This window comes from Microcaecilia unicolor, unplaced genomic scaffold (genome assembly GCF_901765095.1).
Source record: "Microcaecilia unicolor unplaced genomic scaffold, aMicUni1.1, whole genome shotgun sequence".
NCBI classification, from domain to species: domain Eukaryota; kingdom Metazoa; phylum Chordata; class Amphibia; order Gymnophiona; family Siphonopidae; genus Microcaecilia; species Microcaecilia unicolor.
In genome coordinates, this window is record NW_021963309.1 from 36,599 (window position 1) to 62,588 (window position 25,990).

General features: G+C 42.4%; 1 protein-coding gene across 1 annotated transcript in view; it reads left to right on the plus strand.

The window, feature by feature from the left end:
- LOC115459173 (medium-chain specific acyl-CoA dehydrogenase, mitochondrial-like) overlaps nt 1–25,990 on the plus strand; it is a 54,851-nt gene that overhangs the window by 20,460 nt on the left and 8,401 nt on the right. The window contains exons 8-11 of the mRNA XM_030189036.1: nt 11,756–11,864; nt 18,200–18,340; nt 18,427–18,522; nt 22,742–22,990. Of these exons, the coding sequence (XP_030044896.1) occupies nt 11,756–11,864; nt 18,200–18,340; nt 18,427–18,522; nt 22,742–22,990 (595 nt within the window). The remainder of the gene's footprint in view (nt 1–11,755; nt 11,865–18,199; nt 18,341–18,426; nt 18,523–22,741; nt 22,991–25,990) is intronic.

Genomic DNA, 25,990 nt, shown 5'->3' on the forward strand with positions numbered 1-25,990 from the left:
ACGTTTTACTAGGTTGTGTGCCCACAACGCTCTCAATTTCCACACTGATTTTCTTATTCTTTTTCTTGGAAGGAGCATGCCAAAAGGAAGGGTAAACTGAGGGAATTTTTCCTCTGCAGATTTGCTTCTCAGCCGGACCAGTTGCTTCCATGTTGCTCGGGGCTAGGAAGGGCCCCGAGCCCAGAGAGTGAAACTTCACTCAGCGCACAAAGTCCTGTGAATCCTCTGAATTTGCAGGTAAAACCTGGAACTTTATAGACTCCATAATCTGGTAATCCTGAAATAAAGCCTGCGATGGAGAGGCAGCTCCTAAATACTCCTGCGAGGGAAGAGATTCTGGCACTGGGACTCATTCAACTGCTAGCACCAGAGACAATCGAGCCTGCCCATATTGGAGTAGAAGCGCCTTTACCTCAGTCCGCAGAGGTGATTTCAGAGGAAGAAATTTTATGTGGTTCTGCTTTACAAACTTTAACTCATCGGAGGTAATTGGATTCTGTTTGAACAGCCCTGTAGGCCCTCCATGAGATTTGTGCTTCCTTTTACTAAGTTGATTTCTCCGAAGGAAATGTTTTTAGATTATTGAAAAAAGTCTTCAAATATCCAGAAAATGGTTCGCCACCGACATCCTAACGGCTTGATTTTGTATGTTTTGCACTTTGAATTATTTTTTTTGAAAATGGACCAAAAAGATAAACGCATAGAGCACAAAATTGTCTAGCCTGTGGCCATTTTTGAAAAAAAAACAAAAAAAAAACGATAGATGTTTTGCTGTTTCAAAAGTGGCTATAATTTCCTATTTGGATTTGGGACCTTTAGTACAAAACGTCCAAAGTCCAACTTAGATGTCATATCAAAAATGCCCCTCCACGAAGTCTGTGCTTTGAAAATGAGTCCCTATATTTTTAATCTTGTCAAGCTAAATTTCTGATAGGATTCAAATTTTTCCTGATGTTTCAAAAACTACACAGGAAAGGAGGAAGAAGTTCTTGGAAATGCATGCAGAAATTTTGTTTCTGGGCATTCATTTTCAATTGTGCTTTCCCTGCAAGTGTGTTGCCTTTTTTAAGGGCAAAGTGTATCATTTCTTTGAACCATTTTAATTGCACAGTTTTCTAAACTCTTGGGGAGCTCTGGTACCTATTCCAGTATAGCTCATAGGTTAAGAATTAGTTTATAAAAATCAGGGGAAGCTGAATACTAAGTCTTAGAACTGTGGACTTGGTGTCTATAATGTATTTATTCGTTTTATTATGTGTTGTGTATTGGCTAGATGTGTGTGTTGTTTTTATTTTATTTTTTAATTATTTATTTTTTTACAAAGATGTTCTCTGTTGTATTTCTAAAACATATATAAAAAATTAAATATCTATAAGAAGTAATAGACCTCTTTATATGAAAAACAACTAAACTGGTATCGCCCAGTAAGGGAATTCAGATCAAGCCAAAAAGCCTTCCTTATCCCCACCAGACCAGTCCAGAACCAATAGTTTGTAACTTTGTTCTCTCCTTTTGCTAAGCATTACTGGCTAGATATTTTTCCAGGATGGAGATAGCCTTTGGTGCCAGCATGTTTAGACCAGGGGTGTCAGAATCCTGCCCACTTAAAGGGATGCCCATTGGTTTCTGGACTAGTCTGGTAGGCATAATAATGAAGAAAAATTAGCGGGTAGGATCAGACTTTTCCTTAGTGACTAGTTCTTCCTTGTTTGATGTACTTCTGAAGTTTTGCATGGGCAGCAGAGTTATTTCATAAAGAAATAAAGACCTTGTAGTATTTAGATGTTAAGGCAGTATGGTGTCTGAATTGGAGAAACAGCATATGAGCCATTTTTATCCAAATATGGATATTGAAGATGAGTGTGCTTCAGACAAAGCAGCGGTAGATCTCAACAGTCAAAAGCCTAGTATGGACTGTATTATTTTGAATTGTTTTGTATGTTAACATTTGTCCTCAGGGACCCATGAATATTAGATCAAAATAGTTTTGAGCATTGCTCTTTGTACTTTTGAGTTTTTTTTTTAATTGAAAATTTTCATACCAAATCTTCAAAATAAAGTAGCAGTAGGTAAACAAAGATGACAGCCCTATCCATGGAAAGAATATTCATAATAAAAGAACAATAACCAAATGTAGAGCCCACTTTAAGAAGAATTACCAGTGTAAACATCAAAAATATAAAGAAACGTCAGAGTAAAACTTCACCCAGTTCTGAAGGTCACTAAACACAGAGGAAACAGAGATTTAAAAAAACAAAACAAAACCCTAATGTTACAACCCTGGGCTTAGCTGCAAAAAGGCACACCTGTGTAAGTTCATCCAAGCAACATCTGGTGAAATCTGGATTTTTTTTTTTCCACAAAGTGTCTCCTTTTAAAGAATGTTTTTTCAAAATACGCATAAATAAGCATTTTATCAAATTCAGAAAAAAATGAAACAAGGAGGGTAGAGCGGTTAGTGAAGTCATCCCAGAAGGTCTTGAGAAACCTCAGATGAGGAGAGGATGAACCAGCTGGTGTCTCCAATCTTGAGAGGAAATAGGAATTTCCAAATATTATATCCCTAAAAATGGAGAGATCTAGAATTGTTTTGTGTTTTTGACTAGATGGACTAATGATGATGATGAAGCTATGACTAGTTGGATTGAGCTTAAAGTATGATGGTCTATACAGTGATGTGAATAAATTCCCTCCACCTTCCTGATTTTTCCCCTAGTATTCCATATATATCTCACTGAATGGTTTCTGATCATTAAACAAAATGTAATATTGGCTAAAGGGAACTTGAATAAACACATAACACATGTGGGAGTGTCGGTTGCTGATGACCTTAAAGTGCTGCGTGATCTTATGAAGCAAAACCTCGCCTCCACCGTCGAAATCAAGGCGGAGCTTACTGAAATCAACACCCGGCTTACACAGTTTAGTGCCTGCCTCGATTTTCTGGAGGACAGGATGTCTGCCCATGACGATTTTCAACAGGAGACATCCCGAAAGTTGAATAAGATCTGATGCAGTGGAAGCTCGAGGATCTTTCAAATCGCTTGCGGCGGAACAATATTCGAATTTTGGGAATTCCTGAGCAGTCTGAGGGTAAAGATATTATCCCCTTTTTAACAACACTTTTTAAGAGCTTTAAGGCACTTCCTCCTAACTTTGTTGCTGACATAGATCAGATATATCGTGTTTCAATGCGCCTTGTGCCCGGGAAAATTATCCTCGCCCAATAGTTGTCAAATTTGTGCGCCATGATCAAATGATGGCGGTTTTGGGCACTGCAAGGGCCACCTCTCCTGTGTTATACAGCACAGCAAAACTCTTGCTAGTCCCCGACCTTTCTAAAGCTACTGCTAAGAGGAGAAATCTATTCCTGCAACTGCGCCCTAAGTTGAAGGTTTTGGGTGCTCAGTATGATCTGCAGTACCCGGCTGTCATGCGTGTAACCATACAGAACAACACTAAGCACTACACTGACCCTGCAGACCTGCAAAGAGTGCTTGACAGTAAAGCCTGTGCTACAATTTGATATTGTTCAGTAGAGATTTACTTTTCTGGCTGCTATGTGATTAATTTTGTAGCCCACAGTTGTTGTTTGCTGGCATAGGACCTCCTTGCAACCCGTGCAGGACTCTTGTGCCCCTTTATGGATTCTTCCTCTCTTCCATTCTCTCTCCAATGGAACCTATTTGGTTTTTTGTTTATGTTCTGTTTTTGGGAACCTCAAACTTTTCCTTTTTTGTTTTGTTCTGCCTTTTTGAGGAGTTTCACCCTAATTTGTCGTTTTTGTTCTTGTTTCAATGCATGCCTGTTTTGGATCAGCACAGCCTCGTTTGTAATACCCGCCAATAGCCTTCACGATGCTTCTGCAAGTACTCTCCCTTAATATCAAAGGGCTCTCAAGTCCCATTAAAGGGAAAAACTTATACTATACCTCAGGAAAAAGAAGGCGGACATTTGTTTCCTACAAGAAACCCATCTGGATGCATAAGAAAGTTATAAGTTTATGGGTAAATGGTTTGATCAGTGTTATCCCAGCCCGGCAAATGGCAGGAAAAATGGTGTACTTATTCTTTTGCGTAAATTCATGCCCTTCCAGCTAGTCTCTCACACTCATGACGGTGAAGGAAGATGGTCCCGGCTAGAAGGAACCCTTGAAGGCAACCCCATTACCTTGCACAACGTATACGCCCCTAACTCTGATGATCCTGCTTTTTTCCACAATCTGTCTGGCTCGCAGGCTCTCATCTGTAATACCATCATTGGAGGTGATTTCAACTTCCCTATTGATCCCTACCTGGACAGATCTTCAAACTGTCGGCCTGTTAAGATCAAAGTTAGAGCTGTGCTTCATGACCTCATGCGCTCCAACGGTTGGACTGATCTTTGGAGGCTGCTTCACCCAACATCCAGAGTTTATTCTTTCGTCTCACCCCTCATTGCACATACTCCAGATTAGACTATCTTTTGGGAACCAAGGATTTGATCCCCCTGTTGTCCTCTGCTCAGATTCATGAAATATCAATATCTGATCATGCGGCTGTATCCTGCGATCTTCACTGGTCCCCTGCCCGGTCTAAAGCAGCCCATTGGAGACTTAATACCACTCTACTTTCGGATGCTTCATTCCTCCAGCGCATTTCTCAAAAATCCACTGAATTTTTTGATGCTAATAAAGACTCTGTGTCCTCCTTTGCAACGGTCTGGGAAGCGTATAAATCCTGGCTGCGAGGTGAAATCATCAGCTGCTCGTCGCATCTACGCAAGACTATTAGTGCTAGCATCTTGAAGCTAGAGCAGGAAATTCGGCAGTTGGAAATTACTTTATACACATCCTCATCCTCACCTACACTCCACAAACTCAGGGCGCTGAAAATGCAACATAACTCGCTGCTGTCCAGCATCTGTGAGGCAGTTACCTTTAGGCAGACTGTTATATATTATTCGCAAGCTAACAAAGCTGGTAAACTGCTTGCATCATTCCTTAAAGGTAGAAGGACAAAGCAGTGTATAGCGGCTATCCAGTTGCCTTCTGGCTCTACACTTACCTCTTCTCCCCTAATATTGGAGGCTTTTGAATCCTTCTATCAATCATTATACTCTTCAGAGGTTGCGCCTCAGGACGAAGTGATCTCCTCTTTCCTGGCTTCGTTGCATCTGCCTCGCCTCTCAGAGCTCCACATTAGCCAGCTGCATAAACCCTTCTCTCATGATGAGATAGTTTCAGCAATCAAAACTACCCTCTGCTAAGGCACCAGGTCCCGATGGTTTACCTGCAGAGTTTTACAAATCTTTTGCATCCTGTCCATATCCACTCAACTGCTATCCTATTATCAGGTTCTCCTTGAGATACACTCTCCAGGCTGATTTCTGGACGCTAATATTGCAGTGTTACCTAAGCCTGGTAGGGACTGCACTCTTGTTGAGAACTACAGACCAATCTCGCTTCTGAACACAGACTATAAAATTTATGCTAAACTTCTATGTTGTAGGCTTGAAAAGGTCATGCATTCGCTTGTACACAGAGACCAGGCTGGTTTCATCAAATGTAGATATGGGGCTGACAACTCTAGGTTACTGTGCCATATTATCCATTTTGCCCGGTCCCAGGGTTACCCTATACTTTCTGTCTCTCTGGACGCTGAGAAAGCCTTTGACCGGGTAGAGTGGAAGTACTTATTTTTGGTCCTTCGTTATTTTGGTTTCCCGGAAACTTTCATCCGTATGTTGCAGTTACTGTATTCATCGCCTTCAGCTCGTATTGTTGCTAATGGTGAATTTTCAGGCCTGTTTACTTTGCGTAGGGGCACCCAGCAAGGTTGCCCTGTCTCTCCATTGTTGTTCAACCTGGCCCTAGAGCCTCTGCTAGCAGCTATCTGCCAATCTGAAGATATTACTGGTATTGTTCTTTGTAAGGAAGCGTTTAAGCTTTCAGCTTATGCTGATGATGGTTTGCTATGTCTCACCAATCCATACTCATCACTGAAGGCCCTTATTAGTCTAATCTCCCGGTTCTCAAGTATTTCTGGCTATAAAGTAAATTGGGACAAAACAGAATTGATGCCCTTGAATGATATTTGTGTTCCCTTTTCAATTCAAGGTATTCTTCTCAAATGGTTGGCTACCTTTCTTAAATACCTTGGTGTTTATTTTGACAGGGACCTTTCCATCACCATTAAGCTTAATTCTGACAAAATATTTGAAAAAATTGATTCTGCTACGTCGCAGTGGTCTCCCTTAAACCTTAGCTGGTGGGGGCGGCTGGACACTATTAAAATGATGCTAGTGCCCAAGATTACTTATGTCCTGAGCATGATCCCTCTCCTCTTTCCTTCCTCCTTTTATAGGAGGCTTGAAAGGTTACTATCCAATTTTCTCTGGAACTCTAAAGTGCCCAGAATTGCCTTATGTAAATTGAAGATGTCCAAATTGCAAGGTGGCGTTAAATTTCCTGACCTTTTGCTGTATCACAAAGCTTTCATCCTGTGCCAGGGTTTAGAGTGGATTGCTCCCTTGAATGCGGCCTCTTTTCCCAGATGGCTTATCTTTGAGCGCTCTACTCTAGACCCCTTATCGCACGTTTATCTTCTTGGTATGCGTCGCCCTAATGCTGTTACCTCCAACCTCATTATTAGAACTACTCATTGGCTGCTGTCCTCCTTTGACGGCTCTTTGGATACTCCGTGGGCAGAAACGTCACTTATGACCATCTGGAATAATCCTAGGCTTAAAATCGCTAATAAGTAGGTTTCTTGGGCCCACTGGCAACATATAGGCATATGGGTCCTTAAAGATTTTATTGATGTTAGCAGCCAAATGTGGAAATCTTTTTCAGATATGTGTGTGGAGTTTCCATTAACAAGCTCTCAGTTCTATCAATGGTTGCAGCTTAGTTCTATGCTTAGAAAGAGTAAACTCCGCATTCAGCGCATGCCGCACACTCCCGACATTGTCACCATTGCTCATCGGGTTCGTCATACCGGACATGTCGCTTCTCATATCTACACACTGATGCTAGGGCGCTTCCCCTCTAGATGCGCAGGATTGCGTAAATGCTGGGAAGATGATATTCAAGAGCCTATCTCAGATATTATGTGGGAGCGGACTTGGAGATCCTTGTTTAAATACTCCAAATCATCTTCAATGTGCAGTCTATGTATTTCTTCTTGTATAGGGCACTGTGGACGCCTCTTAAACTCCATATACTCGACTCCTCAAAGTCTAGTCTTTGTTGGACTTGTCGGTCTCAGCAAGGCACTCTTAAACACTTCATATTTGATTGTTCTTCCATTCAAGGTTTCTGGGCAGATATTTGGTCACTGATGGTGGAAGTTTTCCACCTTCCGGGTTTACTACAATATAAATATGTGATACTTAAAGACCGTTGCTTTCAGAGCAGCTTATCGCCTACTGAGTGTGCAATTGTTAATACCATGTTTTCATTAGCTCTGAAGGTCATTTTCATACATTGGAAATCCCTGAACCTGGTCACATATCAGGAATGGTGGAATTTGCTGTTTTAGGCTTATAACTATGAAACTTATCTTGCAAAAAAATCATTTACATTTGCCTTCCATGAGGAGAAATGGTCTCCACTTGTGTCTTACTTTCAAACTGTACCACGCCGTGCCTGATGTCAGTAGCTGCTTCTCTTTAGTTATATATGGTCTTTGCATGCATTTTTTTTCTCTTTCCTTCTCTTTCTCACCTTCTTACTAAGTAACCTTGTACATTGTTTATAACTCCTGATGTATCGTTGTTTTGAAAGTCAATAAAAATATTTTTAAAAAATGAAGTAAAAAAACTTATCTTACAACTATGTCTCTCATGTGAAAAGGTTTTTGCCCCCTAAACTTAACTGGTTGCACCACCTTTAGCAGTAAAAGTGCAACCAAATGCTTCCTATAATTTTGAAATGTCTTTCACATTGCTGTTAAAGAATACTAGCCCCTTGTTCTTGGCAGAACTGCTTGAATTCGGACACATTTGTAGATTTTCAGGCATGAACTGCTCGTTTCAGGTCCTGCCACAGCATCTCTAGTGGGTTCAAGTTAGAACTTTGACAAGGCCAACCATTCAGATGTAAACTTTTTTTCTTTTCTTTTTTGGATCATTTTCTTGCTGCATAATTCAGTTAGGCTTCTGCTCATGGGCGAATGACTGGACATGCTCTTCAAGAATTTTCTACTTATTATAGCTGAAGTAGATCTAGAAGCAGGGTATATCAACAAGCATTATATCCCAATGCTATATGAATATCTAAAGCAACCACATTGAACCATCGGTGGCAACTGGTTTCACACAAAACTTCAACTTGTGGTTTGTCTAAATTGTCACTGGTTCAAGTAACTGTGGTGCAAACGAATTTAAACTTTAATACATTGCTCCCCGGGAACTCCGTTCACTGGGTAAATCTCTCTTATCTGCACCCTTCTCCTCCTCCACCACTAACTCCAGACTCTGTTCCTTTTATCTTGCTGCACCATATGCCTGGAATAGACTTCCTGAGCCGGTACGTCAAACTCCATCTCTGGTCGTCTTCAAATCTAAGCTAAAAGCCCACCTTTTGATGCTGCTTTTAACTCCTAACCCTTATTCACTTGTTCGGAACCCTTATTTTATCATCCTCACTTTAATATTCCCTTATCTCTTGTTTGTCCTGTTTGTCTGTCCTAATTAGATTGTAAGCTCTGTCGAGCAGGGACTATCTCTTCATGTTCAAGTGTACAGCGCTGCGTATGTCTAGTAGTGCTTTAGAAATAAGTAGTAGTAATATAGTAGCTTTGTAATTCAAATATTAAAATCTTGAACACTTCTCTGTAAACATTGGACTGACCGACATGGGCCATGTTTCGAACCTGCGTCAAGGAGGTCCTAAAAATATCATAATATGAAGTGGCCTAGTGGTTAGAGTACAGGTCGTCACATCCAGAGGTGCCCGGTTCAAAATCCCACTGCTACTCCTTGTGATCTTGGGCAAGTCTCCATTACCTCAGGTACAAACTTTAGGGGCCCTTTTTCTAAGGTGCTTAGGCACCTACACGCATCCAACACACGTCAAATTGGCAGTACCGCCTGGCTACCATGTGACCTGGGTGGTAATTCCATTTTTGGCACGCGCCCAAAACATATGGTAGAAAATATATTCTACCGCAGGGCCCTTACCCAGTGGTAATCAACAGTTGGTGCGCTGCATGCTTACTGCCCGGTTAGCGCACGAGACCTTACTGCTAAGTCAGTGGATGGCATTAAGGTCTCGTGCTGAAAATGGATGCGCGCTGGTTTTCATTTTGCCACTCGTCCATTTCCCGGCACATTAAAAAAATCACCTTTTTTCCTGGCATGCTCGGTAAATGAACCAGCGCGCATCCAAAACACGCGCCTACACTAGCACAGGCCATTTGTGGCCGTGCCTTAGTAAAAGGGCCCCTTAGATTGTGAGCCCTCCAGGGACAGCAAAATACCTCGTGTATTTGAATGCAACTCAACCTTGAGCTACTATTGAAAAAGGTGTGAGCAAAATCCAAATAAATGTGTGAAACAAGTTGTCACTGCTGGTTCAGTGTGGTTGATTTAGATATTCAAATAGCGTTGGGATATAATGCTTGCTTTAAGAATTTGCTGTGACAGTGCAAAATTCATGGTTCGTTCAATAATGGCAAATTTTCTAGGTCTTGAGGCAACAAAGCATCCCCACACCAACACATTACTACCCCTGTGTTTGACAGTTGGTGTGATGTTCTTACTGTATTTGCTTTACGCCAGACAAAATGAGAAATGTGTTCATAGAACATCTCTAAAGGCTTGGGGATCATCCAGGTGTGTTTTTGAAAATGTGAGTTGAGCATTAATGATCTTGGATAGCAGCTGTTTCCACCTTGCTGCTCTCCCATGAATCCCATTTTGGCCCAGTCTTTCCTATTGTGAAGTTAATATGAACGTTGACCTTAGCTGATGCCTGCAGTTCCTTGGATGTTCTTCTAGGAAGTTTTATGACCACCTGGATCAGTTGTCTTTACACCCTTGGAGTAATTTTAGCAGGCTGGCCACTCTTGGGACGATTTACCACTGTTCCAAGTCTTCTCCGTTTGGAGATGATCACTCTCACCGTGGTTTGGTGAAATCCCAGAACTTTACAAATGGCTTTATAACCCATTCCAGACTATGTATCTAACTGTATATGTATGTATGGATTATTACAATATATATTGCCTGGTTGCATTCAGTCAACTAAATCAGTTTGGGTCAGTTGGTTGATTAGCTAAAGGAGCAGTTACTTTTTTACACTGCTGATGTGTTGGACAACTTTGTTCCTTAAAGTAATTTAAAAATTATGATATGTGTTTACTCAGGTTCCCTTTGTCACTGTTACATTTTGTTTAAAGATAAAGAACTATTCAGTGTGACATACGCAATAATAGGGGAAAGGGAGGAGGGGCGTTTCACATCACTGTGGAGTCCTTTTACAAAGGCATGCTAGTGTTTTTAGCGTGCGCTAAACGCTAGAGATGCCCATATAGTCCCATGGACATCTCTAGTGTTTAGCACATGCTAAAAACGCTACCGCACAGATCCACTGTATGTCCTAAAATGTTTTCTCATAAGTGTGGCTTTTATGCAAAAAAAAAAAAAAGTGTGAGGGATATACTGGTGGTGCTGTAGTGTGTGACCTCATTCTCTGAATACTTTTTACATATTGATTTAAAATGCCTTTTAAGCAAAATCGTAGGAGATAGCAATGTAAGACATAGAAAATGTTAAGAAATACAGATTTTTAGCCCTGAATGATTGCTTCATTGTTTCCAACCTATGATACAAGTGAGACTATCCTTGAATAGCAGAGTCCTGTTGCTTGTAGAGTCTGTACCTTAGTCTCTCGCAAGACTGAACATGGGTTTCAGAAGATTTTGACCTATTTATTGTCAACTTCTTCACAGTTTCTTTTGAAAAGTGACAAAGTTGCTCTGATTCCTTGAGGACTGTCTCAGTCCTGACTACCATTTTCCATATATCCAATAAAGAAACAGATTCAGTAACAGCAGGAAAATTCTGGAAATAAAAAGGGGAGATAGGCTTTGGCAAAGCCACAAATGGAACTTCCCCACCCAAGAAACCTCAATGCTAACTATTGGTCTCTATTGAAGATGTCTCCAGATTGAGACCTCGCAAGGAAGGTTATCATCAAGGGTGAGGGGCCTGGGGCATTCTCTATTGAAAGACTGCTCCCACTTTAAGCATGACATAGCTGCTCTATTGGACCCACTGTTGGTGGAACTTGCATACTGACTTAGTTTTATGCACCCATATTCAACCAACAGAATTTCTGGCTTCCAAGTGGCTCACAAAGAGCATGCCTCCTTCAGCTGCATGCCTGTGGCTACTGCCATAGTACAGCTCTTCAGATAACTCTTCCTTTGGCACCTCTTGATGTTGTCAGCAGTCGGGCCCACCCTCAAGAGTCCAGGGTCAAAATTAGGCAGTAGTCCAAGCGGTAAGGGAGATAGCCAATTCACACCAGTAGGCAGATGGCCCACAAATGCTCAGAAACCCTTCACATACATTTAGATCTGTTATCTTTTGTATAAATATTATTTTTAAAAAGCAAAAATCATGCTTTCAGGGTTTTCTGCACTGACTTACACTATGAATATTATACAGTAGGCCCTAACTTGTATTTGAGGACATGGTTAACTTTTTTGTTTTGTTTCTAGGATGTACTGCAAAATGTTAATCTTAATTGTGTTATTTCTTTTATAAGGTATTTTCTGTTGGCTCGTACTGATCCTAATCCCAAATGTCCTACTGGAAAAGCCTTTACTGGTTTTATAATTGAAGCAGATTCCCCTGGTATCCAGATTGGAAGAAAGGTGTATATATATATATTTTTTTTTTTTATTATAAAATTGCATCTTTACCCTTCTACCTAGTAAATGTCAATATTACTTATTAAACAAGTTTTTATTAAGTCTCACATACATTTGATAGCTTAAAAAAATATACGGTAAGCTGAAGATGGGTAGTGAGTTATGATTTCCCTGGTTCTGTTTGGTATGGACTATTGTAAAGCTATGTTAATGGTGCTTCTAGAGGGTGTCTCTAGAGCGCAGCTTTTCAAAATGCTGCAGGAAGAAGAAGAATAGCAAAGCCAAGTAATGAATGGGCTTCCTTTAAGTTGCAGGAGTTAACACTGGCTATCAATTTTAGTGCTGACCTTTCAGGCACTCAGGAATATTCAGCCTGGGTATTTAGTGAATAAATTAAGATAGCCTAGGCCTGGTGATCAGTTAAGGTCAAGTCAAGAATACCTGTCGGTTAGAGGTTAAGGGGGAAGGATTTGATGCAGGATATTCTCCATGATGTCCCTGGTGGAATGGATTGCCTAGGAATTTATGGGTAGAATTGGATAAAACTACTTAAATCTTGGCTATTCGAGGTTTAAGGCATGGGGTTGCAGAAATTAGTGTTGATTTAGACAGGTCTACTGCAATCATCAATTTAATGTGATGGTGAGGTATATGTCAGCACATATAAAACATCAAGGATTAATTGATGTTTTATGTCAGCTGTTAACTTTTGCACATTATGGCCAATTTAGAATCCACAGTAAAACGTTATTTCTTCAATGGCTTTAAGACTAATCTCTTGTAAAGTCAGATTGTAAAGATCAAGAATGGAACAACTGAGACCGGTGATAAAATATTCACTATTCCTGGAGCTTTGTCTGCTGTTGTGTTCCATTCTCCACAGACAAGGACAAAGATGCTCCACTTAGCTGATCAAATGATCCTCCAGGAGAAACACTAGAAACTACCTGGTAGGGTTACACAGTAGCTGCTCTTCATACATGTCTCAAAGCTGGCCCTTAAGCCTGCCCGGATGTCCCCTTCAGTAGCCCATCTCTTCTACGGAAGGTTCCTTCTGTGTGTCCAGCCATGTTTATGTAGCCACCATTGTTGAAACGCAGAGAAGCTATCTCCAAAATGAGAAGTGGCCAGGAGGAAAACCTTGGGAAAGCTTGCTCATCCAGTCTAGACAAATGGTTATGTCCCCCCTACCAGAACAACTTGTATCAAAGTTCAAAGCCCTGGTATAACAAGGTGAATCCAAACTGAATAACCAATATTTTCTGCATCCAGCAGGTGGAGAACATGTTGAAAACTGTTGCAACAAGATTAGAAGGCAGTCCTAGGACAGCAGCTGTTTAGTTTTATTCCCCTTTGGGAATTAGGCAGTGGCAAAGATGCTTCAAGAGTGGATTTTAGTGGCACTAAGCTGCAGGATGAGTCAACCATGTCTGTATGGGAACCAGAGGCCATGCCCCTCCTGGGCTACCCGCCCCTTCTCCCAGTCCCTTGCAATGGAAAGAGATTCTCAAGGCAGTGGTCCATTGCTGAAGCAGAAACTGCAGTTGGAGAGTACAATTAAATAAAAAAAGGGGGTGGGGGCGGCAACAAAAGCAGAGCACTTGATGCAATAGCTTAGAAGGAACTGTTCATGGTTAAGAGACTTAGTACAACCTGATGTCAGCCTGCTGGAGGAGTCGGGGAGAATGTAGGGGCTAACACACCATTAGTGCAACTAACTTGTTTGCTCATGGTGTAAGAGGAGTGTGCAGCAATAGGTGCAAGTGGGCAGAGATGTAATCAGCCTCACTGCTATTTTAAGTGCTCAAGCTACAGCACAAGTAGTCCAGGGAGCCATAGGGAGGTACTGTGCCGTGTGAGCAGTCTGTTTATCCCTGAAGTAGAAGAGGAGACGACAAGGCTGTCTGCGTCTTTGGGAGAAGAGAAAGATCATACACTCCTCTTAAGATTTACAGGGGAGGCATTGGGCCTCCCTAGTCGTGTATATACCCTGGGGCCTTATGTCACCAACAGGGACCCACTGCTGGGTTCCTTTTATAGGAGAAGGTGGCAGGAAAAAAAAAGGCCCAGGTAAGGGGATAGGTTTTGATATACTGCCTTTCTGTGTTTACAATCAAAGAGGTTTACATATTATATACAGGTTCTTATTTTATACTTGGGGCAATGGAGGTTAAGTGACTTGCAGAAAATCACAAGGAGCTGGAGTGGGAATCAAATCCGGTTCTCCTGATTTGCAGGCCACTGCACTAACCACTAGGCTACTCCTCCACTGTGGCAATCTAACTCAGTTGGGGATCCAGTATCCCCAGGACTTCCAAAGCAAAAGAAGATACAGAGGATCCCTGTAGAGTAGGAACCCATGGAAGAAGGGTACCTCTGGAACAGCTAGCCTACCCTCTCCCATGGGTTCCTACTCTATAGAGATCCTCTGTAAGTTGGTTTGCTGGTCAGCAAGTGACCCCAGAAGTAGATATTGGCTCACCAAATGAGTAGGTACACTGACAAGCAGGAAGGGTACTCCATTCTGGTGTACATGTGAAAGCCCTTCAAGGCCTTCACCCTCACAAAGCCATCCAGTACCTGATTATGTTGGAATGGGAGGGGCCCAACAGGTTGGTCAAGGTTTGGAAAATTGGCTAGGCTTAACCCTCCCCATGGAAGACAGGGAGGCACTTCTTGCCAGGCCTAAGGATGGATGTTCTGTCTCTGCAGGCCTCAGATACATGGCTTTCCCTAAAGAAAGGGCTATGACCAGGTTTCCTAGGTCAAGAATATGGAGGTTCAGTTACAGCAGTCTTCAGTGCAGCAGCCCTGGATCTTGAAGTATCGGTGGATATGTTGCAAGGGCAGCCCTGCGTGGGATACAGCAGCTCCCAGTGATTGTGCAGGGACTGTCTCTTCATGTTCAAGTGTACAGCGCTGCGTACGTCTAGTAGCGCTTTAGAAATAAGTAGTAGTAGTAGAGCAGTGTTTTTTCTGAACTTTGTCCATCATAATTGGCAGAAGGTGTTTCTGTCTCCAGTATGGAGGGGGAGAGGGCTGTACAATTCTACCCCCTGCCCCCTCCAAAGTTCAGCTCAGTGGGCTTCAGTTTTAAGAGTAGACTCCTATTTGGAGAGGATTGAGAAGCTGATTAAAGAGCTGAAGGAGGCTGGATCAGGGAATCTGTCTGAGGATCAGTACAGTTGAGCGGGCAGACCAGAATCCAAGGATTAGAGGAGGTTCAGGTCATCCAGGCAGTCTCCCCATTTGTCTCTCAGGCATCAGAATCTTGTAGAAAGATTGCAAGTCTATGCTCATAAGCGATTATTACATTCATGAGAGGCATTTTCTTTTGCCTTCTGCTAGGTCTTTCCATCTTGAGTGTGCTTGTTCTCGAGCATACTCATATGCTATGACCTTGCTGTGGAATAAGGTTCCTCTCTCTGAGATCCATTAATGATCTCTTGGGATTTCTTAAGGCTGTTAAAACTTGTTTTGTATTTTGATGAGTTGTAATGGAATATATTGGGCTTGAATTATTATTTAGTTTTATAGTAATTGTTTTGTTTTTCCATAGCGTCCCTCTAGACCGACACAGATGGGTTATGCACTCCTACCAACAGATGGAGACTGAGAAAAAAATCTGAACTTCAAATAAGCCTATAAGTGGGCTGTGCAGTTCCAAGGAAGGCAGTCTACGCCTAGCAATGCAGATGACCCCCATCCCCCCCCCAATAAAAACAATGAAAAGACAATGCTCACTCCCCCAAAGAAAAGAAAATCTCTTCAACCACTTCCGCCACCTTAATCCCCTGACCAAGGATGCCTGAACTGCTGATGCCTACCAACAGGAATATATCATGCTAGCCCCAACCACCTTCAAGAATGCTGGTACAGAAACTAGAACCACGAAGGAGGCGTATTTTCACATCCCGATATGGGGCCCCCACCAGCAGTTCCTGCGCTTTGCGGTCCTGGACAGGCATTTTCAGTTGTGGGCCTTGCTGTTTGGCCTTGCCACAGCTTCCAGGACCTTCACTGTCATGGTGGTCATGGCAGTGTTTCTTCGCCGGCAGGGCATCAGGGTGTATCCCTACCTTGAAAGTTGGTTGATCTAGGTTTCTTTGCAGCAGGACAGCTTGGATACAGCCTCAAAGATGGTGTCACTTCTTTAGTCCTTGGACGGGGTGATCAGTTTTTCCAAGAGTCATTTGGTCCCCTCACAGTCCCTTGAATACTTGAGAGTACATTTCAACACGCGGGGAAGGTTCTCCTTCAGGGTCAGGTTCGGTGGCTGCTGTACCTTCTCTCCCCTTGAACGTGGGATTACATGCAGGTACTAGGCTCCATGGCAGCTGTGTTGGACTGGTTCCTTGGGCCAGGGTTCATATGTGGCTGCTTCAGGCTTCGCTTCTCAGTCGTTGGTCCCGCGCTCCATTAGGATCTTTTGGTCCAGGTCCACTGAGCTCAGCAGGCCAGGAGGAGCATGTCATGGTGGTTGACTGTAGGCAGTGTGTTGAAAGTCAAGCCTCTGGTGCAGGGTGAGTGGTCAACATTGGAGGCAACATGGCCGATCAACTGGCTGGAGCTCAGGGCAGTTTGGAGGACCCTGGTGGCTTTTGCTCCATTTCTCCATTTGTGAGCTGTCTGGGTGCTGTTGGATAGTGTGACGGCGGTGTCTATGTCAGCATCAACAGATGGGGCACTTGGAGGCTCATCTTCTCTTTGCCTGGGCAGAGAAGTATCTTGAGATCTCGGCAGTGCATATTGCAGGTGGATTTTCTCAGCCAACGTGCACTGGATCCGCCGGAGTGGGAGCTGTCTGCTCGTGCCTTTGCCCTCATCACCTTCCAGATAGGGTGTTGTCCCTCTGGACCTCATGGCCAGGAAGTGCAATGCCAAGGTTCCCATGGTTCTACAGGTGTTGGTGGGAGTCAGGGACGCTGGGGGGTGGATGCTTTACTCCAGCAGTGGCCAGCTGACTCTCTTTTCTGTGTTGACCTCCATCCCCTTCTGGCGGTTCTCCATCTGGGCAGGGTGGCCCCAAATATGCCCAGGCAGCCATTGTCTTCCCACCAAACTCCCTAATGCTCAACACTATGAGTGCACCTATATTTGCATCTCAGCATTGAGCGTTAAGGAGTTGTTCTGCACTGATCCAGCGGTATTTCTCCGGCCATGTTAAACATGCTAAGTGTCATGCAGGGCTGTACTGTGGGGATGTTGGCTGCAATGAAGGGTACTTTGCAGTAGGAAAATCCAGGCAGCAGGGTGAAATTCTGGATGCCATGGCAATCTGTAACCAGGGATTTGTCAAGCCTTGTATTAGAGGTATTTTACAGTTATTGCATGTTTGCTTAGTCTTCAATTCGTAGCTGAATTTAGTTCCTCTGTCATCTCTGTTTTTTCATGGGGGAAGGAGAAGAGGGTGGAGGCTGATAATTTCCTTCTCATCTTCCTCTTTTGGACTTCCAACTTGTTTAGAATAAGTGTCATAAACTTGCATTCATAACAATTGTCAAGGAGGGTGGTTTTTCAAATTTCCCTCTCCCATCTTCACACAACTATCTCGGCAGCAGTCTTCGGCCAGGGACAACAAACCACAGCCTCTTCTAGAATCAAGCTAATGCTGACCCCCTACTTGTTGCTGTTGAACAACTGCTGAAATTTCTTCCATAAGAACTTAAGAAAAGCCATGCCAAATCAGACCAGGGTCCATTGAGCCCAGCCTCCGGTCTCCAAAAATGGCTTGTCTGGGTCATAAGTACACAAAAGGTCCCCAAAATAGATCTGTTCCCCATAGCTGATTTCTAGGGTTGCATGAAGCTCTGAAATCTACCTGGCTAATAATTTTTCATACACTTTTCCTCCAGGATCTTGGCCACATCTTCCAGCAACAGATTCCAAACTTTAATTATGCGCTATGTACAAAAAGGAAAAAAAAACACTTTCTATAATTTTCAATCTAGTGGTCATTAGGAGTTCCTTCTAGTTTTTTATGGTATTTGAGAAGTTAAACAACTGTTCCCCTTTTAAACATAGTAACATAGTAGATGACAGCAGAAAAAAAGACCTGCATGGTCCATCCAGTCTGCCCAACAATTCCACTTACAATTTTATAAATTTCTGTCATAACCCCTCTCCAAAGTAGTCCTATGTTTAGTCTGGAGAGCAGAAGTCTGATCCAGGAATCAGACCTAGGTCTTGTGTAATACTAGTGTGCAGCAGTACCATCAAATCACTGAGCCTAGCCCCAGGTTATTTTCAAGAAATGCTGGTTGTGTGTGTTCTGTAGCATTTTTTTTTGTTTCATTTTAAAAGCACGTTTGTTAGCATATCTTTGTGTTCTTTTTCAGGAGATGAACATGGGTCAGCGGTGCTCAGATACTAGAGGAATAGTCTTTGAAGATGTGCGGGTACCTGCAGAGAATGTCCTAATTGCTGAGGGAGCTGGGTTTAAAGTTGCTATGGGAGCATTTGATAAAACCAGGCCTCCAGTAAGTACCGCAGGCTACCACTGTTTTAAGTGTCTTTTAAAGAATGAAACTTGTATCTTCACAAAAATATATATCTAAAATTACAGGTGGCAGCTGGTGCTGTTGGACTCGCCCAGAGAGCTCTAGATGAGGCTACCAAGTATGCTTTAGAAAGAAAGACTTTTGGAAAATTACTTGCAGAGGTAAGAAAATTATAAATTCTATATTAAGGTATAAAATACAGGAGACTAAAATGTGTGATTTCTCTGATTTGTAAATGCATATAAAAATCCTCTAATACATGATTTCAGGCTTCATCTCATTGAAAGGCAGTCAGTTTTGAAGATGGTCATTTGCCACTTTACAGTTTTCTCGTTCCTAACAAGTCAATTTCCTTTGACAAGCAAGACAGAGGCACACAAATAGATGACCCTTAATGGATGGTGCCAGAACGGAACAAATTTTTACACTGTCAGTTGTCATGTAAGGAATCTCAAAGATAGCATTGCTATGAGCCAGTACAAGACTTAAAAGATATTTCACATGAAAGGAGAAATTTAGGTCTTAATTTTCTTTCAGTTCTAACAGACCAGCCCAGAATCTGTAGGTTATGCCCATTGACAAGCAGACGGAGACAGAGACTAGACTTGTGAGCTCTGCCATATAAGAGCACCATAAGCTTTTTTTTTTTTTTTTTAAATTATTTTTATTAACATTTTGAAGTCAAACAAGAGTCATATCTCATACATTTATAGCACCAGCTAGTAATCAACAATAACATCCCAACCCCCTCCCCCCTCCCTCCCTTTATTCCGCCAATGATCTCTATAACTTGTAAATCGGGCAAGCTAACAAATCCCATATCTCAATCTAGAACAACGGTGAAATTATCAGTCTGGGGCATCCAAGTCCACCCCTTTCTCTAGTCTCCAGGTAACGTATTTGTCCCATTGTTTGTGAAAAGGTATTATTTGTCCATTCCTTATTGCAGTCATTTTAGACATTTGGTATAGATAGTCCATTTTGTGTATCACCTTGACCAATGGGGGTGTGAGAGGATTCTTCCATGCCGAGCTCCGACCAATAGGCCTGTGCCCTGGGGCAGGTCCACCAAATGTGAAACATGTCTCCTTTCTCTATAGACCCCCTCTAACAATGCCCCCTCCCCTCATGACCGTACATTTTTTCTATCTTATCCGGTGTAAGGTACCAACGATATAGCATTTTGTACCCATTTTCCACCATATATCCGGTGTAAGGTACCAACGATATAGCATTTTGTACCCATTTTCCACCATAGCACTTGATATGGAAACCTTTAACATATAACTTATAGCTGTTTCCCATTGTTTGTTCTCGAAACTTCTCTGTAGATCTTTTTCCCATCTCAAGGTATATCGTTCTATAGGTGTATGTTTGGATAGTAATGCAGCGTAGAGCCGAGATACACATCCCCGATGGCAACCTCCCCCCCCCCCCCCCCCTCCACAGCCTTTTCTATGTCTGTTTCTTCTAGAAGCAATTCCTCCTTGGCTCTCCGATTTGTATAGTCACGGACTCTGTTATAGTGAAACATGTGGGAAGAAGGAAGGCCAAACTCTTCTACCAGTTAGCACCATGAAGCTTTAAGTGTTCAGAATTTCAAATGACAAAGCAGTGGAAATTAGGGGTTTCCCTTTCATCTGGATTGTAGAATTAATTATATTTTTATCTCTTAACCTTTTCATAAAATAAGGAAAGAAATAAAATGCAGAACTATGACTGTGAAAACACAAGAAGAATCCTTGGCAAGAATAAACAGGACATAGGCAATACATAGAAGTGAACTTTTCTTTAGTTTTTCACCAGCCAAGCTTAACTGATAGACATTATATTTTCTGTCATGTTTGTTAGTGTTACCAAGGACTGTAAGCATTTTCCTCTGGCAACTTTAGAAAAGGAAACTTCATCCCCATATCAAAGCATGTCCTGTGTTTATGACTAATTGCATCAACTATGCAAATTTATATAAAAACCAACTGGATTTGGAGGTCTTTGCTTCATATGAAGTAACACTTTTTTTTTTTTTTTAACATTCCAGAGGTATCCGGTGAACACTAAGAGTAAAATCAGGTGTGGTGGGCTTCCAGGCCTTAGACAATATTGTCAGGCAGGAAATGAAGTGCGATTCCCTGCAAGGCCTTTGCTTCAGCACAACTGTTGCCTCATCTTTCACTCTTAACATTTAAAACCAAATTAAAGTCACTGACATTTTTTTCAATGAGAGTAATGACGACAACTTTCTTTGTTTTCTCTTTATAGCAAAAGTCATTCCCCTCGATATTCAAAAGCATTTAACTGGCCAGGATCAACATTTGGCCGGTTAAATGCCCCATAACCAGCTATCTGGCTAGCCACTGAATATCACCAGTTATCGGCCGACATAACCGGCTATCTGCTAATTTTCAGCCCCACTTTAGCAGCTATATTTGGCCGCGTGAATTGGGTTATCTTTGGCTGGTTAGAAAATAACTATGTCGATATTCAGACTTAGTCGGTTATTTTCTAAGTGGCCAAAAATAAACAGGATATTCAGTGCTAGTCACCGGAAACAGCCCGGCATTGAATATCCAGGTTTAGTGATGACCAAGGGAGTTAGCTGAGCTAACTCCCTTGGCCTGAATATTGGCCCCATAATTCCTATTTTATTATGGTGTACTCTATTTAATTAGTATTTAAATCAGTTAACATTATAATACAGCCATAGTAAGCTGAATGCAGTAGCTTACTATGGGCTCACTTCGGTCACTTGTATGCTTCAAAAATTATAATAAATACAAGCAAAATCGCCCCTTTTGGAACAAGTGAAACGGGCCCTAGGAAGGCTGTTGTCTAAGCGTTTTCTCATCTCTCTCCCCTCCATGTCGAGCTATTCTCCCCTCCTCTGCCCTCCCATCCCAGTATTTAACCCTCATGTTGTAGAAATTTTTCAGTTTACTATAAAAGACCAAGAAGGGGCTATGGGGTCCTTTTACTAAGGTGCGCCGAAAAATGGGCTGCGCTAGTGTAGGCATGTGTTTTGGGCGCGCACAGATCCATTTTTCAGTGCACCTGTAAAAAAAAAGGCCTTTTTAAAATTTTTGCTGAAAATGGACATGCAGCAGAATAAAAATTGGCGCGCATCCATTTTGGGCCTGAGACCTTACCGCCACCCATTGACTTAGTGGTAAGGTCTCGCATGGTAACCGTGTGGTAATCATCTATGCACGTAGAACGACAATTACTGCCTGGTTTCCGCCCTGCGCAGGAAAATAAAAATTATTTTCTGGTACGCGTAGCGAACATGCGTAAAAAACGGAATTACCACCTGGGGTCATGTGGTAGCCAGGCAGTAACTTCAAATAGACGCACGTAAGACACATGTACTCGCTTACACAGCTTAGTAAAAGGGCCCCTACATCCTTAGGTGAAGGTTCAGAACTACATAAGGATTAATGTGCTAAGCCAATTTAACACATTTAACAACTGATGAATTAGAAGTCCCAATGCTTTTGGTGTATCAAGGTTAAGTGCAGGTTTATATATTTTAGCTAACATATCTGATTATTGGTGGCACTAGTTAATGCCACCGATGATGCAAAAAAACATATTTTCCCCTTTCACCCCCTCTTTCATCCAATCAACAAAACACCTTATGCCAGACTCCCTGGAGGATGAAACCCTTCTCATAGCAGATTCTCCCCTCCCCCCCCCTCCCCCCAGGGTTCGGGCCCCAAACTAGCAGAGGCCTTGATATTTAACTGAATATTGGTAGTTGCACAGCTTCCATTTTGCTCTTATAGCTATGTTCAGAATCTGCACTTTGGTCCACAAAATTATCTACAGCGTAGTCCCAGGATACATGACAGACCTAATAGATCTACCAACCAGAAACAGAATCAGATATCGCGATCATACCTAAACCTACATTATCCAAACTGTAAAGGACTAAGATACAAAACAACTTACACATCCAGCTTCTCCTACATAAGCACACAACTATGGAACGGACTCCCAAATGCTGTGAGAACAATCCGTGACCACTTAAACTTCAGGAAATCACTCAAAACTCACCTCTTCAAAAAGGCCTATCCCACTGATCCAACATAAATCCCCGCACCCAGCAACACAGCATAACTAATGATCGTACTGGGCAATTTATAATCTTCACTTCCTTCGACCCCCATGACGCCTGAACTACACCTACCTCATCTGACCACAATATAACCTTGTATCTGCTATCAACCGAATTGGCAAACGCCTCTACGGTACAATGATAGCCACATTGAGCCTGCAAATTGGTGGGAAAATGTGGAGTACAAATGTAACAAATAAATGTATAAGGAAAGCATTACCTCAATATCTTAATACCAGATTTCTCTGATTTTGTTTTTTAATACTTAGCATCAAGCAGTGTCCTTCATGCTGGCAGAAATGGCCATAAAAGTGGAACTGGCAAGAATGAGCTATCAAAGAGCAGCATGGGAAGTTGATGCTGGGCGAAGAAATACATATTATGCATCCGTTGCCAAAGCATTTGCTGGTGATATTGCAAACCAGGTGGCTGCTGATGCTGTCCAGATATTTGGAGGGAATGGATTCAACAGTGAATATCCAGTTGAAAAGTTAATGAGAGATGCCAAGATCTATCAGGTGAGTAGGTTGGACTATTAAACTACTGGGAAAATCAGATAAATTTTTTCTAAGAGTTGGTTATTTCAAGATGCATTCTTTACTTAATTGACTAGTTTAAATGCTATCTGTAGATATATAGGGGTCTATTCAAAAGATCTGCCTGGTAGCTTCAGGAGTTACGTGGACAATACTTTTTTTTTAATTACTTTTCACATTCAGTATTTAAATTTAACATTTATCTAGTATTTCAAAGCAGAGTTAGATGTGGGTGTGGGTTGACTTACCAAAATAGGGCTAGATTCTATATATAGCACCTGAAAAACCATGCAGAATAAATTTCCAACTAAGCGTATTCTTTAATTGGCGCCTAGATTTAGGCGTGGTATATAGAATACGCTTAGTTGATATCGCAGCACCTAGAACTATTCACATGCATTTACACCAAGGAAAATGTGGCGTAAATACTGGTTTATACATTTAGGAGCAAAAGGCCATGTTGTATAACCGTGTGCATAAATTTTGGAATGCCCATGAAATGTGTCGACGCCCCTTTTTGGCTCTGCGCATTAGAATTTAGACACCATGCTTTACAGAATAAGCTTAGCGAGTTCATGTAAATTCTAATTATTGCCAATCAGTGCTCATTATTGCTAACTAGGAAAAAAGGCCCATTTCTTAAACCAATGAAACGGGCGCTAGCAAGGTTTTCCTCGGAGTGTGTATGTTTGAGAGAGTATGTGTGAGAGTGACTGTGTGAGAGAGAGATTGAATGTGCGAGTGTTTGTGTGTGTGACAGAGAGAGAGAGTGAGACTGGGTACGAGTATGTCTGTGAGAGAGAGAGAGTGTGTTTGTGAGAATGAGAGTGTGTGCCATGGGCCCCCCCCCCCGCCCTCCCTCCGAGCTTCAGGGTCACCCCCTCCCTCCCTCCGAGTTCCAGGATCATCCTCCCTCCCTCCGAGTTCCAGGGTCGTCGCCTCCCTCCCTCTGAGTTTCAGGTTCCCCCCTCTCTCCCTCCTTCCGTCCGAGTTTCAGGTTCCCCTCCCTCAGAACGCCACGTCACAAGCATGAGGGTGTCGTCGTCCCTCCCTCCCTCCCTTCCAGGCCCCCTACCTCCAAATTTTAAAAGTTATCTTCACTTATGAAGTCGGGTTTTCGGCGGCCGGCAGCAGCCGGAAAAGGTGTGCAGGCTCGGCCCTTCTCTCTTAGCTCTGGTCCCGCCTGCACGCCTATTACTGCTGCTGCTGTCAGCCGCCGTAAACCCGACTTCGTAAGTGAAGTTGATTTTTAAAATTTGGAGGTGGGGGCCTGGAACTGGAAGGGAGGGAGGAAGGGAGGGACGATGACACCCTAATGCATGTGACGTCGCGTTCCGTTGCCTGGCAACTCTGCAGCGTTCCCTTCCAGTGATTGGTCTTTACTTACACAGAAGTACATGACGTCATTTCAGGAGATGGATACAGCAGGAGCACGAATGCTTCAAGGCTTCACTTTCTTAGCTTCAGAACGTTGGAGGTGCTTTTTATTATACAGGAAGTGCTGTTAAAAAAACGTGGATTGGCTTAAGCCAATTAAGTTACGCATGTTGTTCTAGAATACACTTGGATTTTGGTGCCAAACACTAGGTGTGATATATAGAATCCAGCGGATAGCACTGACTTTCAGCATTGTCCTGTTAAACTTAATAGAGTAAGCCTGGATAAGTTTAATTAGTGATATTCTGGGGTAGGGCTTGCCCATTTTAAGTTTGCTGAATGGTTAGTTATCCAAATACTTTTAACCAGAGTCTTGCTGAAAATTTACCCTAAAATGTATAAAATACAGTGTACATTCTTTGTCCTTCCTCCAGTCATATTTCTTTCTGCCAGCAAGCACACTTCAGTATATTTGAGGTGGCAGCTACATTCCATATCACATAGGGAGCTATCCTCGATAAGGGGAAAGGCAAATGGGACTTGATATACTGCCTTTCTGAGGTTTTTGCAACTATATTCAAAGCGGTTTACATATATTCAGGAACTTATTTTGTACCAGGGGCAATGGAGGGTTAAGTGACTTGCCCAGAGTCACAAGGAGCTGGTGTGAATCAAACTTAGTTCCCCAGGATCAAAGTCCACTGCACTAACCACTAGGCTACTCCTCCACTCTTTTTCCACACTCAGAGGTCTCTGATTTGATAACTTTATCTCCTTTTTATTTTGCTGGCTGTTGATCTGCATCCTGGGTACAGAGACAGTTCAGATCCTTCTGCTTGCAGGAATCTGCTCAGGTGCTGTGATGCCCATTCTAGTGTCAAAATTTTAGACTTAACTGTCACATCTCTTCATGGCTGATAACAGGTGTGGTGGTACCTCTGTTGTAGGTTACTGTGTGACTTCAGGTTGTTGTGACTATACAGAGAGTATCTAGTGCCATGTGAGAAAATAACTTGTTTTATGCTATCCTCTGCATGCTACAGCACAAAGCTGCTCTCTACACCCCTATGAGGTGCAGCTTGCTGATGTGGCTTTGTACTGGTGCTGGGAGATACAGATTTTCTCACATTCCAAGCACTAAAATAGGGCAAACAGATTAGAAATTATCTGCCCGCGTAGGTCTGGGGTGGTATATCTTAGTTGTATATATCCAAAGATATCATTTTCATATAGCCTTAGGCTTGATTCAGTTAGGATGAAAAGCAAGAAAGCATTTTAATCAATTAGACCAATCCAGACCAAAGGGTTATATCACCCTATCAGTAGCAGGGAAGTTAAACTCTTCCAGTGGGTCAGCCTGGAACTAGTAAGTCTGCCTCCAGCAGATGGTGTTGGTTGGATTGTTGCAGCAAGATTGTCCTTCAGGTCAGTCTACAGCGTGCACTCCTAGTGGTAGAGTTCTTTGGTCAGTGTGGTCATTTTCTTGCTAGACTGCCAAAATTCCATGCATTCAGATTTCAAATACCCCAATATTTACCGGATTCATGTAATATCAAGGCATGCTAGGGAGGTAAAGTTGTGTTTTTTTAGATGAAACAAGGACTG